The 14,014-nt window shown below is 24.8% G+C and overlaps 1 protein-coding gene across 1 annotated transcript; it reads left to right on the forward strand.

Moving 5' to 3' along the window:
* Window positions 1-1,175: 1,175 nt before the first annotated feature.
* On the forward strand, window positions 1,176-2,077 carry LOC114131322 (uncharacterized). Its single transcript, XM_027996514.2, has 2 exons — window positions 1,176-1,343; window positions 1,706-2,077. The coding sequence occupies exons 1-2, from the start codon at window positions 1,293-1,295 to the stop codon at window positions 2,015-2,017; spliced, it is 363 nt and encodes a 120-aa protein (XP_027852315.2). The 5' UTR covers window positions 1,176-1,292; the 3' UTR covers window positions 2,018-2,077.
* The last annotated feature ends 11,937 nt before the right edge of the window (window positions 2,078-14,014 follow it).

Consider the following 14,014-nt stretch of genomic DNA (forward strand, 5'->3'; position numbering starts at 1 on the left):
CATCGATGCATTGTTGTATATAACAAGAACGATGGCATGTTATACAGCGTATGCTATGTTTACGCAAAATTTTGACAACGGTGGTTATCCAGGAAAAACAGATAGACCGTAATCGGCTGATATGGGAAGACATTTTTATCAGTTATTTCTTTGACGACTTACCATAGACATAAACTACCAGACTGGATTGTTATTGATTTAAAAAAAAACTGACAAAGTGTAAAGTGGATGATCATATAAGTAACTGTAATATTAAAAACAAAAAAAAAATATTCTTAAATCAATACCATAATTACTTACAATTTGGTTGTACAATCTACAAACTAATATAAAAATCACCTCAATTATTATCACTGATGGTTAATTTCAAATTTTAAACGTTAAGACATACCCTAAATGATAAATCACTAAATTATAAAAATAAATAATATAGGCGATTAATTATTATTATATAGCTATGTGGGTACGATAGTGTTTAAAAACATGACAAGCCGAAAGTTAAACTTTATACGCTGTATAAAAATCTCACTATTTACTAGATATTCTATATATGAATTACAATATAAAATTTAAATTTAAACTGTTTTACACTTTTATTCTGTTACACATCATTCCTTAAGAAAAATAATTCTTTTCAACATTGAAATTAGCTATATAAACTTATTGATAACTATTTTTTTCCTACTAATTACTTAGTAGTAAGATACAAAAAATAATAAATATAAATATCAATTAACATGTCATTACATTGTATATTGAAATATTTTGGTTACAAAATATAATAAAATAATAAAATAGATTATTTTATTAAGATATTTTATAAAGTTTGATATTATTTGTGTTAAAAATACTTTTAAATCACAATAATAAATAATACTAATAATTATGCAATAATATGTCAATCAGCATCAAAGAACTTAGGTGGAAGCTTAGACCTTATCCAAATAATGAAAATACATATAACTCGAAATAATGGCGATTGTGTAATTTTTAAAATGTTCATTAGTGTAGGATTTCGTAACTAGGTACAAAGGGCCAACTGTTGATGTAAAGTTTATATTGTTAACTATCTAATAAATACAAATGTGGCACACATATGTTTTTGTAGTATAATAATATATAAATACCATTTTTTTTTATATATCTATACAAAATAGTAGGTAATGAATAATATTTAAATAATTTATAGGTAAGTAGCAGCATAAATACTAAAACAGTAAGTAGTTTATTTAACATTTGACAATTACAGTATTTTATGGATATTGATAAATAAGTGTAAGTTATAAGTCTAAATGGAAATAGTGTGGTTTTGTCTGTTATTGATATCATTCAATGTGTGCAATGTAAGTATTTATAAATAATTAAATAATAATAATAATTATTTTTTTTTTTTAATATGAACAATTTTCATATAACTCCATTTTATGGGATATATGAGCTGTTATAAATGAAATGTTTTGATAACTTATTATATAATCAACTCATTAGGTATACATCTTATAACACAAAAACTATTTATTATGAAGTATAGTCAATATTCATATGATGATGTTTTTCACAACATCATTTTTAATTTTCAAATCCTAAGTTTAATATGACTTTAAATACTTAAACTATTGTGTTTATCGTTTTAGCTTTGCTGACTGTTAAGCTATAATAATAATATGTTTATAATTAACTATTACGTAAGGAATGATTGTTTTAGGCTGAAGATGTTAAGACAATACGAAAACCCAATGATATATCAATGGTTGATACCGATGAATACAAGGACGTCTTGAATATTAGCCCCGAGAGTACAAAACATTTTTTGTTATGGATTAAGGATAACATACAAAATGATATCCAATGTACTGATGAAGGAGTTGATCCAATGAAATGTGAAACAAAAGAAGGATCAACCATTGAAACTAACTTGGACGTTTGGAATCAATTACCGTTATTTATACGTAATCAGTGGTCAATGACAACCATAAATAAAAATTTACCCGAAGATATCAGCAAAGCTATCGATTAAGATAAACAATGTAAAATAAATAACATTTATATGAAATAAAAATAATCTAATTTAATTTAATTATTTTTTCTTTTGCATTTTAAAACGATATTTGGGGTGGTATTGATATTGTACATTTCACCCATTCTTTTAGTAGCATTATTATTTATTGAAAATATTTACTTAATAATTAATAACTATTAAAGTAAAAATGTAAGAATACATTCAAATTTTTATGTTTTCTATTAAAACTAATTTTTAAATTTTAGCTCATACATATTAAAGTAAATTTATTAAAATATCGTACTATACTACTTTAAGTATATAATCTTGTTTTATGTTTATATTTATGGGGTGAATTTTACAATGTTTAAAAGAATCTGGATAATGATATTGTATCTATTTAAATGCTGTTCACCTTTATCAATCAGTATATAGGTACTCGAACAGTTTTCAATCTTACTTATTGTTCATTTGATTCTGAACTCGTAATTTCATGTTTTGGGTATAGACTGATCAATTACATTTCATTTTCATGTCATAATTTGAGTATTCTATATTACTTACAGAATATTACATATTATAATATAAAACACAAACTTTGCACTAAATCACAGTTACAGTTCGTTAACGAGTGAACCATTTAACAAAAAAAGCATTGAAGTAAGGATTTTTTATGTTCGATTGCTAAGTAACTAAGTATCTTATTTTTATACATCGTTAAATACTGGTTATGTTTTCTACTTTTTTTTTTTTTTGGTTTTAATAATATATGATACAAAAGACATTATACAACCACAATGACTATTTTATTATCTTTAAGACTTTAACCAATAGAAGTTTAATAAATTATAAGCAAACGAATATTCGATTTTCGTGGAATGAAACAAAATTTATGATTTTAGTATATAGTTACTTTATAGTGACCTATAGTTGAAAAATGAAACTAAATTTTTTTAACAATACTTAAGGAATCTATTAATATAACTTTTGTTGATAATGGCCCAAAAGTTTTTTATAGAGAAAAAAAAACGAAAGGAACAAACATTAATTTTTATGAACCTTGATGATAGATGTTCTAATAATAAAACAATATACAAATTGATAACATAATAACATAGGACTTATCATAGGTACTTAACAAATTAAAATTAATAACGGTTTTTATTATCGCAAAAATTACAAATAACCAACTGTTGATTTATTGTTCATAGTGTTACCTATTCAATAAACGTAAATGTTACACACATGTGTTCTTCAATAATGATATTTGAACAAATTGTACTACTTATAACACTAATAGCTGTGGCATTAAGCCTTTTTATTGGTTTACTACGCAGCCATTTACTAATGGAACACTTAATCAATAACGTGTAAGTTAAGTAGCATTGTTCCACTAAAGATACGTAAATAGAACTCACAGGTTTTTATACATTATAAATAACAATAAAAATAAATATACATAATAGAATATATGAAAATGTCACCTAATATAAAATTATATAGTATAGACTATAGATTTAGGTAATTACATTAATTTAATATATTAAAATATCAATATCAAATGCATGTTTACATAAATTTACGAGAAATAATTCGATTTTACGTATAAAGTTTTAGTAGATTAATATGAAATAATAAAATATGTAAATTTTGTTTTTTGGTATGAACATGACAATTTATTAATTACCTATACATAATAATATAATATGTTTATAATCAAATGGACAAATTTTGTTCAAATATAAGAATATAAAATATATAAATGTGTATATCAATATGAAGTATGGACAAATAAATGCATTTTAAATAATACTAAATAATACTAAAAAGAGAATAGATTGTTTTTTTTTATGTTTGATATGAAGTGGCAGAGAGTTGAGAGATTTAACTTATTTTAAGTCAAGGATTCTTCATTGTGGTTATCAGGAACGTCATCGCTGATAAATTGTCATAAATATTTTATTAAATTTGGTAAAGTCTTATTTATACAACGTCTTGTTGTGGTAAGTTGAAAGATAGACGAAGCTGTGCCATATTCTAAGTTAAATATTATATAAAAATATATGGCTGCGAGGTCTTTTAGATTGCACAGGGAAAATATATTTTATGACGATATATTGAAATGTTGAATTTTTCGACTATTAAAGTATAATATGCATATATAAAATGTTTTTAATATATTATATAAAAAAAACTGAAGCTGTAACTTCAGTATTTAAATGTTCAGTACATATTATGTTAAATGTAATAATCTTGACTCAAATTGCTTAACGTCATCAAATTATGAACTAAAAATATAATCTTCTAATCTTCCTTATTATAATCTATGAATTAAATATTACTTATTAGATAATATTATAAATAGATAAAATAAAAGGAAAACTGTAGAGTAAATGATTTTAAAATCACCAAAATTAATTTTAGCCATAGTAGGCTATGGCACTCATAATTGAATAGTAGGTTAGCATAGTTTCATGTTATTGTGTGAGCTGATGCAGAAAGCAGCTGCTATTATGAATGTAGTATACATAATTTGTTAAATGGTTGGGTTGATCTCCAGATTAACTTTCAAAGGATTGGCTTTTTTACTAATTTTAATTGGATGAAAATCAAAAAATTATTTTTTATTCTTTTCATTACTATATTATATAATAACTAAATTGTGTCTTTTGCCTCACGAGTTAGAAAATATAACACAAGTATATCTTTTGTTCTATTCAGAAGAAAGTAATTAAATTGCTTACAATAATTCAACTACGTTTTATTTAAGTATTATAATAATTGAGGTATAATATGAAATAATGGAATTTATAACAATGATAGTTGTGGTTAATTTTAACTTCAGTCATATGACTTTACTGTACTGTAACAATTATATAATAGTATAATTAATACATTTCGTTTCTTTTTTTTTTAATTTTCGCTTAAGAAAATTTGATAACTACAACCTATACTTCTATTGAGTTGAGTGAAAAGGTTGTAACACATTTTTAGTTATTTAATATATTGTGATGGTGTTAGGGAGGTGATTTTTCTCATAAAAAGTAGCCTGCTGGGGAAAAAAGTCATAAGTAAATAAGTTTCAAACTGTTAATATGTATTTATTAGTCTCATTGTAATGGTCTAACCTGTTTATTAATTCAAAAAAGGAAAATTTAGCTTGTATTAAAAAATATTATTTTAGACATATTAGATGAAAAACGCATTGTATTAATATTTATAATACAATAGTTTCATCAGCAAAAGTGGTAAAACATTTAAATTAAGGTTTATAATGGTTTTATTTAAAATAAATTAAAATACGTTTCTGTGTTATATGATACGAGAAAATGAAATAAGTTAAGCAATTATTTGACTAAGCACAAACGCGAAATATTAATGTTGTATTATTGTTTTCCTGTCATCATTCATTTTTAAGTGCCCGTAAGTATTTTCATTTTGAACTTTTCAGAATTAAATACATTTATCATAATACTAGTATAATATATTACATTTAAGTATGGGTTTGAATTTTACTAAAAACTATCCATAGGTATTAATTGAACAGAATCAAGAATACTGCAAAAAAGAAATATATATATTTTTTCACTTCATTTTTTATAATTTGGAGTTATATAATCCGTAACCCAAAAACTCTCAAAGATTTTCAATTGTTTTGATTTTTAGTATCAATAACTAAGATGTTAAACAGATCAAAATGTATTAAATAATATTATGTTTTCTAAAATCAACTTAATCACCTAAACGAGTAAGTTAGAGTGTAAACTCTGTTTGACGGTATACTTATACAACATACACATACATTATCGTTGAACGTCCATTTACAACTGCCTTTTTTTTAATATATATTATCTTATTAATAACCAAATCTTGTAAAATAGTTAATTGAATAAAACTAATTAAACACATAAATACATTAGTTTAACTCTATACTCAAATTCCGTGAGAGAACACGCCTCAGGCTGACCAAAATCGGTTTTTTGCGCATCTCCAAACTTCACCTTTAGAGGAACCGGTTTCGATAGCAGAGTGTGTAGGAGGATGTGCAAAATCAAGGTTAGATTTTCTCTCGGACAGAGTATAGTTAAATATTGTCATTATAATTTCATTATATTATGTATATAGTTAACTACATCAGGAATAAATCCTTTATATGTTTGAATTATTTTTTATATTTTACTTTAATATTAAATGTTTAAGTTCATATAAATATTTAGGTAGTAATAATATCAACTCATGCACTATAACTTATTTTAAATATTTACCTATGGAAAATTCTTTTTACTAAGTTTTTACCTTTTTCAGATTAGGAGGGAATAAAAGCTATATTATGCTCTTACACTGGGAGAATTTCATTCCTCAGTGTATTCATTACTGTTTAAATTGTATTCATTTTTTTTTTTTTTTTTTGCTTCGTTTGGACGCGATAACAGTAAATCTCCATTCGAATGTAAAACATCAAACGTGTTGTCATGAATACACACGTCTATTTTAATACGATTAAAATGCGAAAGATTAGTACGTTTATATGGTGTATTAAATATACACACATTTAATTTAGGTATTTTATATATTATTTATGCACGTGAAAATAACGAGTAAAATCTCATACAAAGTTTTTGGACTAATCTTCTGATGCAGTAAACAGGATAAGCTTTAATTTATATAAAATGTATGCTTTAGTTTTCAATAGTCTGTTTGTATTTAAATACAAAACTATTTTATGCCATATCAAAATAATTTAATACGGATCAAATAAAAATTTGAACAGCGATTGAAAACAATTTTTTTTCTGTTAAATTATAGGAATTATAAACACTACATTGCCGTTTCCGACACATTGGTTTTTGACACTTTTGAACTTTTAGACCAAATCAGTTGAATATAACAAGTCGTCAGTTCAAACGATTACTATAATAAACAATAATTCATATAAAATAGCCTCAGTTGGATACTTAAATGAGTATTGACTAATAAATAAAATAAATAAAGAATAATGACAAACATAATAATAATTGTGTAGTATTATGTAATTTAAAATATAACATAGTATTACACTATACATACTACAGAGAAACAGAAAAATACGACAGTGCTGTAGCTAAATTGCCTATTTAAGACGCCGTGTTAAGATAATTGTAACATAAAAATTAATTAGCATACAAAAAAAACCTAGGTTTCATATAATAATAGTAATAGTACAAATGCTGATTTACATTTAGAATTACTTTAAAAACACGCACTGGGTATAATATAGTGTATTATGTTTAAGTTAATCGTCCATTATCGAGTTAATTAATATTTTATTTTAATTATTATAGTTAATACTACCAGTATACTGGAAAAGAAACAAACTTGTACAAAAAATCTCGTTGGAAAAGGCTAAGGAATCTAAATTTCGTTTTAATACTCGTATCTTACAGTATTTAAAGGGATCAATACGTGTTCTCATCCGGTAGACATGCCACTCTCATAATATAACGAAAGATTGTACAGCCGCCGCCGTGTGGCTATTGTTATGGAATATAATATATACGGTTAGCTCTCGGTAACTATCGAGAAAAAAATCCCCTTCAAACTGTCACGTAACACTAATGTTTTTTGATAACTCGAATTTCTCGATATTTTTTTCTTCAAATTCCCTTGAATATTGAGTTACCCGCAGTCAGCTGTTACACATATCATATTATACATCTATTTAAGTGTGTGTAGTAATGCTTTATACTAAGTATGCTTTCGTATATTACAGACAGCCGTTGTTATTTACTAAGCATAAGTAGTGTAGAGTAAGAATTACGTTTTAGCGAAATAGGTTAAATAGGCCAGGCCAATGTATGAACAAAATGCTGAGTCATAAAATTACCATTGTAATAAAATTTCGAAGTTAAGAAAAGCAAGGGAAGAGTCTCTATAGTCTGTTCATGTCCGGTGTGCTGAACTAAATGACTGACAAAGAAAAAATAAATATTTTTTAATGGTTTTATTTAAAATGATCAATTTGTGACACAATATAACATAATATGTAATGATAATATCTTCATTTCTGAACTTTTCTTATTATAAAATTCTAGTTGAAATGATTAAGTTTAATGAGTCATTCAATTTTAAGAATATTAAATTATCAGTTAATATTTATAATAAAATATATTTCACTCTAAGACAGATATGTGTTTAAAGTTAATATGTTAAAACTCAGTTTAAAATCAGACAATTCATTTTTTTTTTTACAAAATTTAAGTCGTACATGTATAACAAATTCCACCATTTAAAAAAAAAAAACATTATTTATTATGATATTATTGATCCATTTTAATTATATCATAACAATTGTTTATTGATAATGATAATCCCTTTACAAGATAGAACTCATCGTAGTTTAAATTGCAAAATCATTGTTTGAGGTAGCCTTAGAAAATAATATATTAAATTTATATATCTTTTTACTGCATTTATACAAAAATGACACGAGATAATTTAAGTAGTACTCGTTACAAAGTTGATGATGATTTTATAATATGGTATAATACTACTTTTTGTATACGATAATATCCATCTAATTATCAAATATTATTTTATTTTTATTTGTAATAATCATAATACGATGAAATTGACATATTTAGTGAGCAACCCAATATCAACCTTTTCATAAACCGACTTCATTATGAAAATAAAAATAGCATATTATAATGACGGACGTCCTGAGGTGACCCGTTAAAAATATATAATAAATAAACAATATTATTATAATGATTTATCACATCATTATATTGCATACAAATAGAATACTACTCACAGATGTCAAAAGTTAGTATGCGATGAACAAAGGAGAATTATGAATTAAATATATTATATTATAATAATATCTGCTTTATATTTTGTTTATTTTATAAATTTTTAGTTTTTACACAAAATAATATAATACCTTGTATTATATTACATTGTACTACATTCTGTACATTTTGCATTAGCTTAATTTTGAGTTCATTTGTTGTGGGATCGTACAAGTGCGTATTGGTACTTAATTAAAAATAAATCGTGAAACTGAATGTTAATGTGAAGAGTAAATTTGTTGTTTTTTTTTTAATTTTAAAAACGGCTCATACCACCTGTACTACAAATAATATTATAAATCATAATACGCATATATTATTACGTTTATACATAATGCTTATGTTTCTCTGTCTCATATATTATATAATATAAGCGTGTATATGTATATTTTGTGCAAGAAACAATAAATTTTCATCAGGCTTTGTATGACGGTTGACGTATAATTAAGGCAGATAAAAAAAAAAAAAAAGTGCTATACTATGGCAAACTAATTCAACAGCTCGTCAAATGTAAATTAAATTATATCATATATGTATGTATTGTTTATACATTTATTTTATCCATTAATTTTATTTTACAAATTCATATATATACCACTTAAATATATTATAAAATTTCTTCAGCGAGAGATTTCACCTGATGCAATAAAAATATTGTTTCTATAAAGTTTAAATGTTACGCCAGGGCGAGAATGAATACACGTGCCATATAAAATAATACGAAACAGCAGTGTGTTAAGCGTATATATTAACTTTATACATTCTAAATATTGATTGTATATAACAGAGTAATTATTGTTGATATATGATATATATATCATGCAGATACGTATTTTATAATTTACATAAATTAATCACAACTTTCCGCTCATAATAATAAATAGCTTTTTAAATTTATACAATTTGTATTTAGTTTTGTTTATATTTGTTTTTTCTTGCCAAAATTAAGTTCACAATCATATATATTTTTTTTATTGAAATAAGTGACAATGTTTAATGTCATTAAGCAGTTACGTGTTTTCAATAATACGGTTATCGCAATCGGGCCAGCCAGCAATTTTTTTTTTTTTTTTTGGTGACCTATTTTATCGAAGAACTCGATAACAACGAGAACAAATTAAAATAAAATACGCAAACCAGCTCAATAAACTTATTTTAAAATGTAATTTAGAAAAATAAAAATTCACGAATACCTTTATACAATGGAATACTTCAGCGTGCGGCCGAAATATCGCGTACCGCGTGAGAACGGTTATATATTCATATGCGGTTATACTTACTAATATATTATATATATATATAGATGTATATATATATAGAGTAAATGATTTATTTTTGAGGTTTTTCAGTTGTATTCCCGCGCGTACGTTGTGCCGTATATTATATTATAATGACCAAAACGATTTAGTCGTATGTATAAAAATAAAATATATGCACACAGTTTCCATAAAACAAAAAGGTATATAAAAGGTATAATTTACAATGTTATAATTCGTAACTATATATTTATTATTGAATTGATCTGTAATCAATAGCATCCGTCGGGTACGTTTTAGGATGACTAAAAAAAATAAGTGAATATTATTGTAGTTAATATACCAAAATATAATGAGAAACGTATATATTTATATGATGCACGTATGTTACTTGTATTGTACGGAAAATGTACAGACAAAAAATAAACATATTAAACTATTCATATAATATTACCAACATAGATATACATATGTTGTAACCTTACTTTCTGGACGTCCCTCGTAGTGAGATATCTACTGCGGTTGAAAATATAAACAAAACTATCATGTGATTAGACACCATGCAGTTAACAAGAAATTGTTTGATAAATTCAGATTCACTTTCACAAATAAAATGTATGGTATTCTCAACGACTAAAAATAAAAATTACATGTTTAAAGTATACATTAAAATAAATAGTATAACATAATGAAACACTTCGGTTATTATAATAATTGTTCATATTAGAATATTATTGATTGTTTATCACTACGTACCATCTGATTAATACTTATTTTATATTATTTGTTTAACCTTAAACTTTATTTCTTGAATCTTTTATCCAATGATATTTGAAATAAATTCACGTTTATGGTAGTTACATTTATTAGACCTCCGTCGTTACGGAATTCCGGCCACCAAAGATAAAAAAAAAACCATACACCGCAAATACGATTTACAAATCTTCTTCAGCGTTTAACTTGAAAATGCAATATTATCTAAAATCATGTAAATACTCGTTATTATAATATTATATATAGAATATGCAAATGATATATTTAACAAAAGACACTCATTATTACAGAAAGCACTAACGTTTTCAAAAATATATTTTGTATATAATTTTAGGTCATTGCAAAAAAAGGTCTTTTTTTTTAAGTTTTCTACTCTTTTGAATGACAACAACATACATGTTTAATATCATATCCCAAAGCAGAATATTAAAAAAAATTATTTAGAGCTATTATAAAAATACAATTTTGGATAAGTAGTTTATTATTTAAAGTTTTGAAGAGTGGAAGAGTGGACCAACATTGTAAATGTAGTCCTGCATCTGTAATTCTCTACCTTATACTTAAAATACCTATTTTTATTACAGTTATGGCTCATAAACTACTCACACAAAGTTTAATTTATATATATCAAAGTACTGTAAAAAATATTTTGTTATAGAATAAGTAATTAAAATACATTTTGTCATTAAAAACAGATTAAAAATAATGATAATAAAAATATATATATTAAATGTAAATTAAATAAATTTTTTTGATAAATTAAGTTTTCTTGCAATATGAATTTGTGTAGTAAAACTTTAATATTTTTAAAATAATAAGTGTCTTACCTGATATGTGTAAGAAAAGGCTAATCATATCATACGCAATAATTTACGTTTATAAAATTAATCGTATTCTAAATATAACTGTATTCAGACTATTTAAAATACATAAGAAATAAATTTGTAAATTAAAAATTATGCGTAGAATATCATGATATTGATATTAGCAGAGACCGATGTGCATCAAATCAGTATATTTTTTCAAAATATCTACTCCAAATTGAGTACTTAATACTCAAATATTTAGTAAATTTTATTTCTATAATAACTATTTTGGTTTCCAGCTCTTTACTTAAAAAAATATATTTTTCGATTTCAGAGTGGTGATGTAACGTCATAACCTAACCTCGAATAGGTACTCTAAAACTTCAATGTTTTGTTAAATAAATTTTAAAACGGTTTTGTAACATACCTATTTAATCTTTAAATAATATACTCAATAATATTCACATTTCCAGATGAAGACTAAGACATTTTATTTATCGATTTCAGTAGTATACATTAGGCGTCATATCAGCATGCATTAGCCGAAAAACGAAAACACAATGGTTCTTAATATTTTTCAAAAAAGTGACTTATTTAAAGAGATTTTATATTTTATTTAGGGTGTACCCCGTGTAACGGACCTGGAGAACCGTTTTGATATTTATATTTTTTCGTATCAAACGCCCAACTCGACCTTTAAATGTTTGTAGTCTGGTGAGATAAGGACTTTGGTCTGACAATCCGTGTTTTAATGAACCTGTACCGTCATTATGTATTTTATTATATTTTACATTTTACATAATACGCACACGAATATTATGTAGAAAAATTATGTTTCACATAATAATAAGAGTGTTTATTTTATCTACAATTATACTGTATAATTTATACAGTCCCTCATTATAATATATAGGCGTCACACGTAATAGATAAAATTGAATAAAATACAATAATACTATTTATACCATAATAGTATTTTTATATATATGTATAATGTATATACGTTGTTATTAAGTATTCTGTTATAATTCAACGCGTCCATCGACATTTATCAGAATAATTTATTTACCCTCACCCGCATTGAACCCCACTCAATAAAGGTCCACTGTGGCGGTGATGTTGGCGTCAAGCACTTAAGTGTATATTATAATATATAACACCAAGCACTATATTAATACAAGTATAATATATATATATATATATATATATACAAGCAGTGTAAGGCTCACTCAACGAGCCTCGCGGTTTACTTATACAAACACACACAGCTATGCATGTGAGGATATAGATAGTTTCGAGAATCGTTTCGCAGACGCATCCATTCGGCGTACCCTAAGTTATAATGCGTGTTCGCCAAAGACCTACGAGTCCACGCGTGAACAGTAACCTTGCAACGGCAGTGGTTTTGTACTTACTCGGTGAGTGATTTTACTAATTAATTTTGAGAAGAGTTGCGAATTATTATTTATTTATTAAACACTGAGCGTGTAAATACTGTTCTTCAGAATCCGGCGTCGGAAGTAGATGATTAATTTTGTTTTTATTTTTTTTCGTCCTCATTATAATATTTCAAAAAAAAAGCCACAACGCGATGTCGGCGAGTTACCGGTTTTTTTTTTTTTTAATTTAATTTGTTTTTATTCCGGATGTATAGCAGAATAGGCGAATCGATAGAATAAGATCCGTAATATTTTTCCCAGAAATTTTAGGAAACGATAAATTAATTTTAATTTTTGTCCACAATAAGTATAGAAAAGAATTATGTTATTTAAAATAAAAAGACTTTCTAAGTATAGTAATTATATTATTTTTATCTTTAGATATTTAAAAAAACGGTAACAAACAATATAAATCTGAATTTACCTAAAATTATAAATACATCGAAATAAAATAATGTATAGGTCGTATTGATTATTGTTCATATTGTATTCTTCTATTATTTAACGGCATACCTTATACAAATAAAATAGCATGATTGCTTTTATTGTCATATACAGCTATAATACTCTATACTAAGTCATAGACTTGCAAGCAATAATTGCTCCCAAATGAATGTTTTTACGAGTTAACTGCTTGTATAAAAATATATTTTGAAGTATAATAATAATTATTTAATCGTATTTTATAATTAGTTTTCGAAAAATATACGTTTAAAATTTCATTTAAAAAGTGTTTTATAAGAACACTACTAATGCCTAAATGAAACTGATGTTTAAAATATATAGCGTATATTATACGAAATATATAAATAACAAAGATTATATTTTTCTTATTAAAAAATATTATAAAAATAATAGAAAATATTATTGTATTATTAAATCTCATTTCTGAAAAAATGGTTGTGAACGA

Source organism: Aphis gossypii, chromosome 2 (assembly GCF_020184175.1).
Source record: "Aphis gossypii isolate Hap1 chromosome 2, ASM2018417v2, whole genome shotgun sequence".
NCBI lineage: Eukaryota > Metazoa > Arthropoda > Insecta > Hemiptera > Aphididae > Aphis > Aphis gossypii.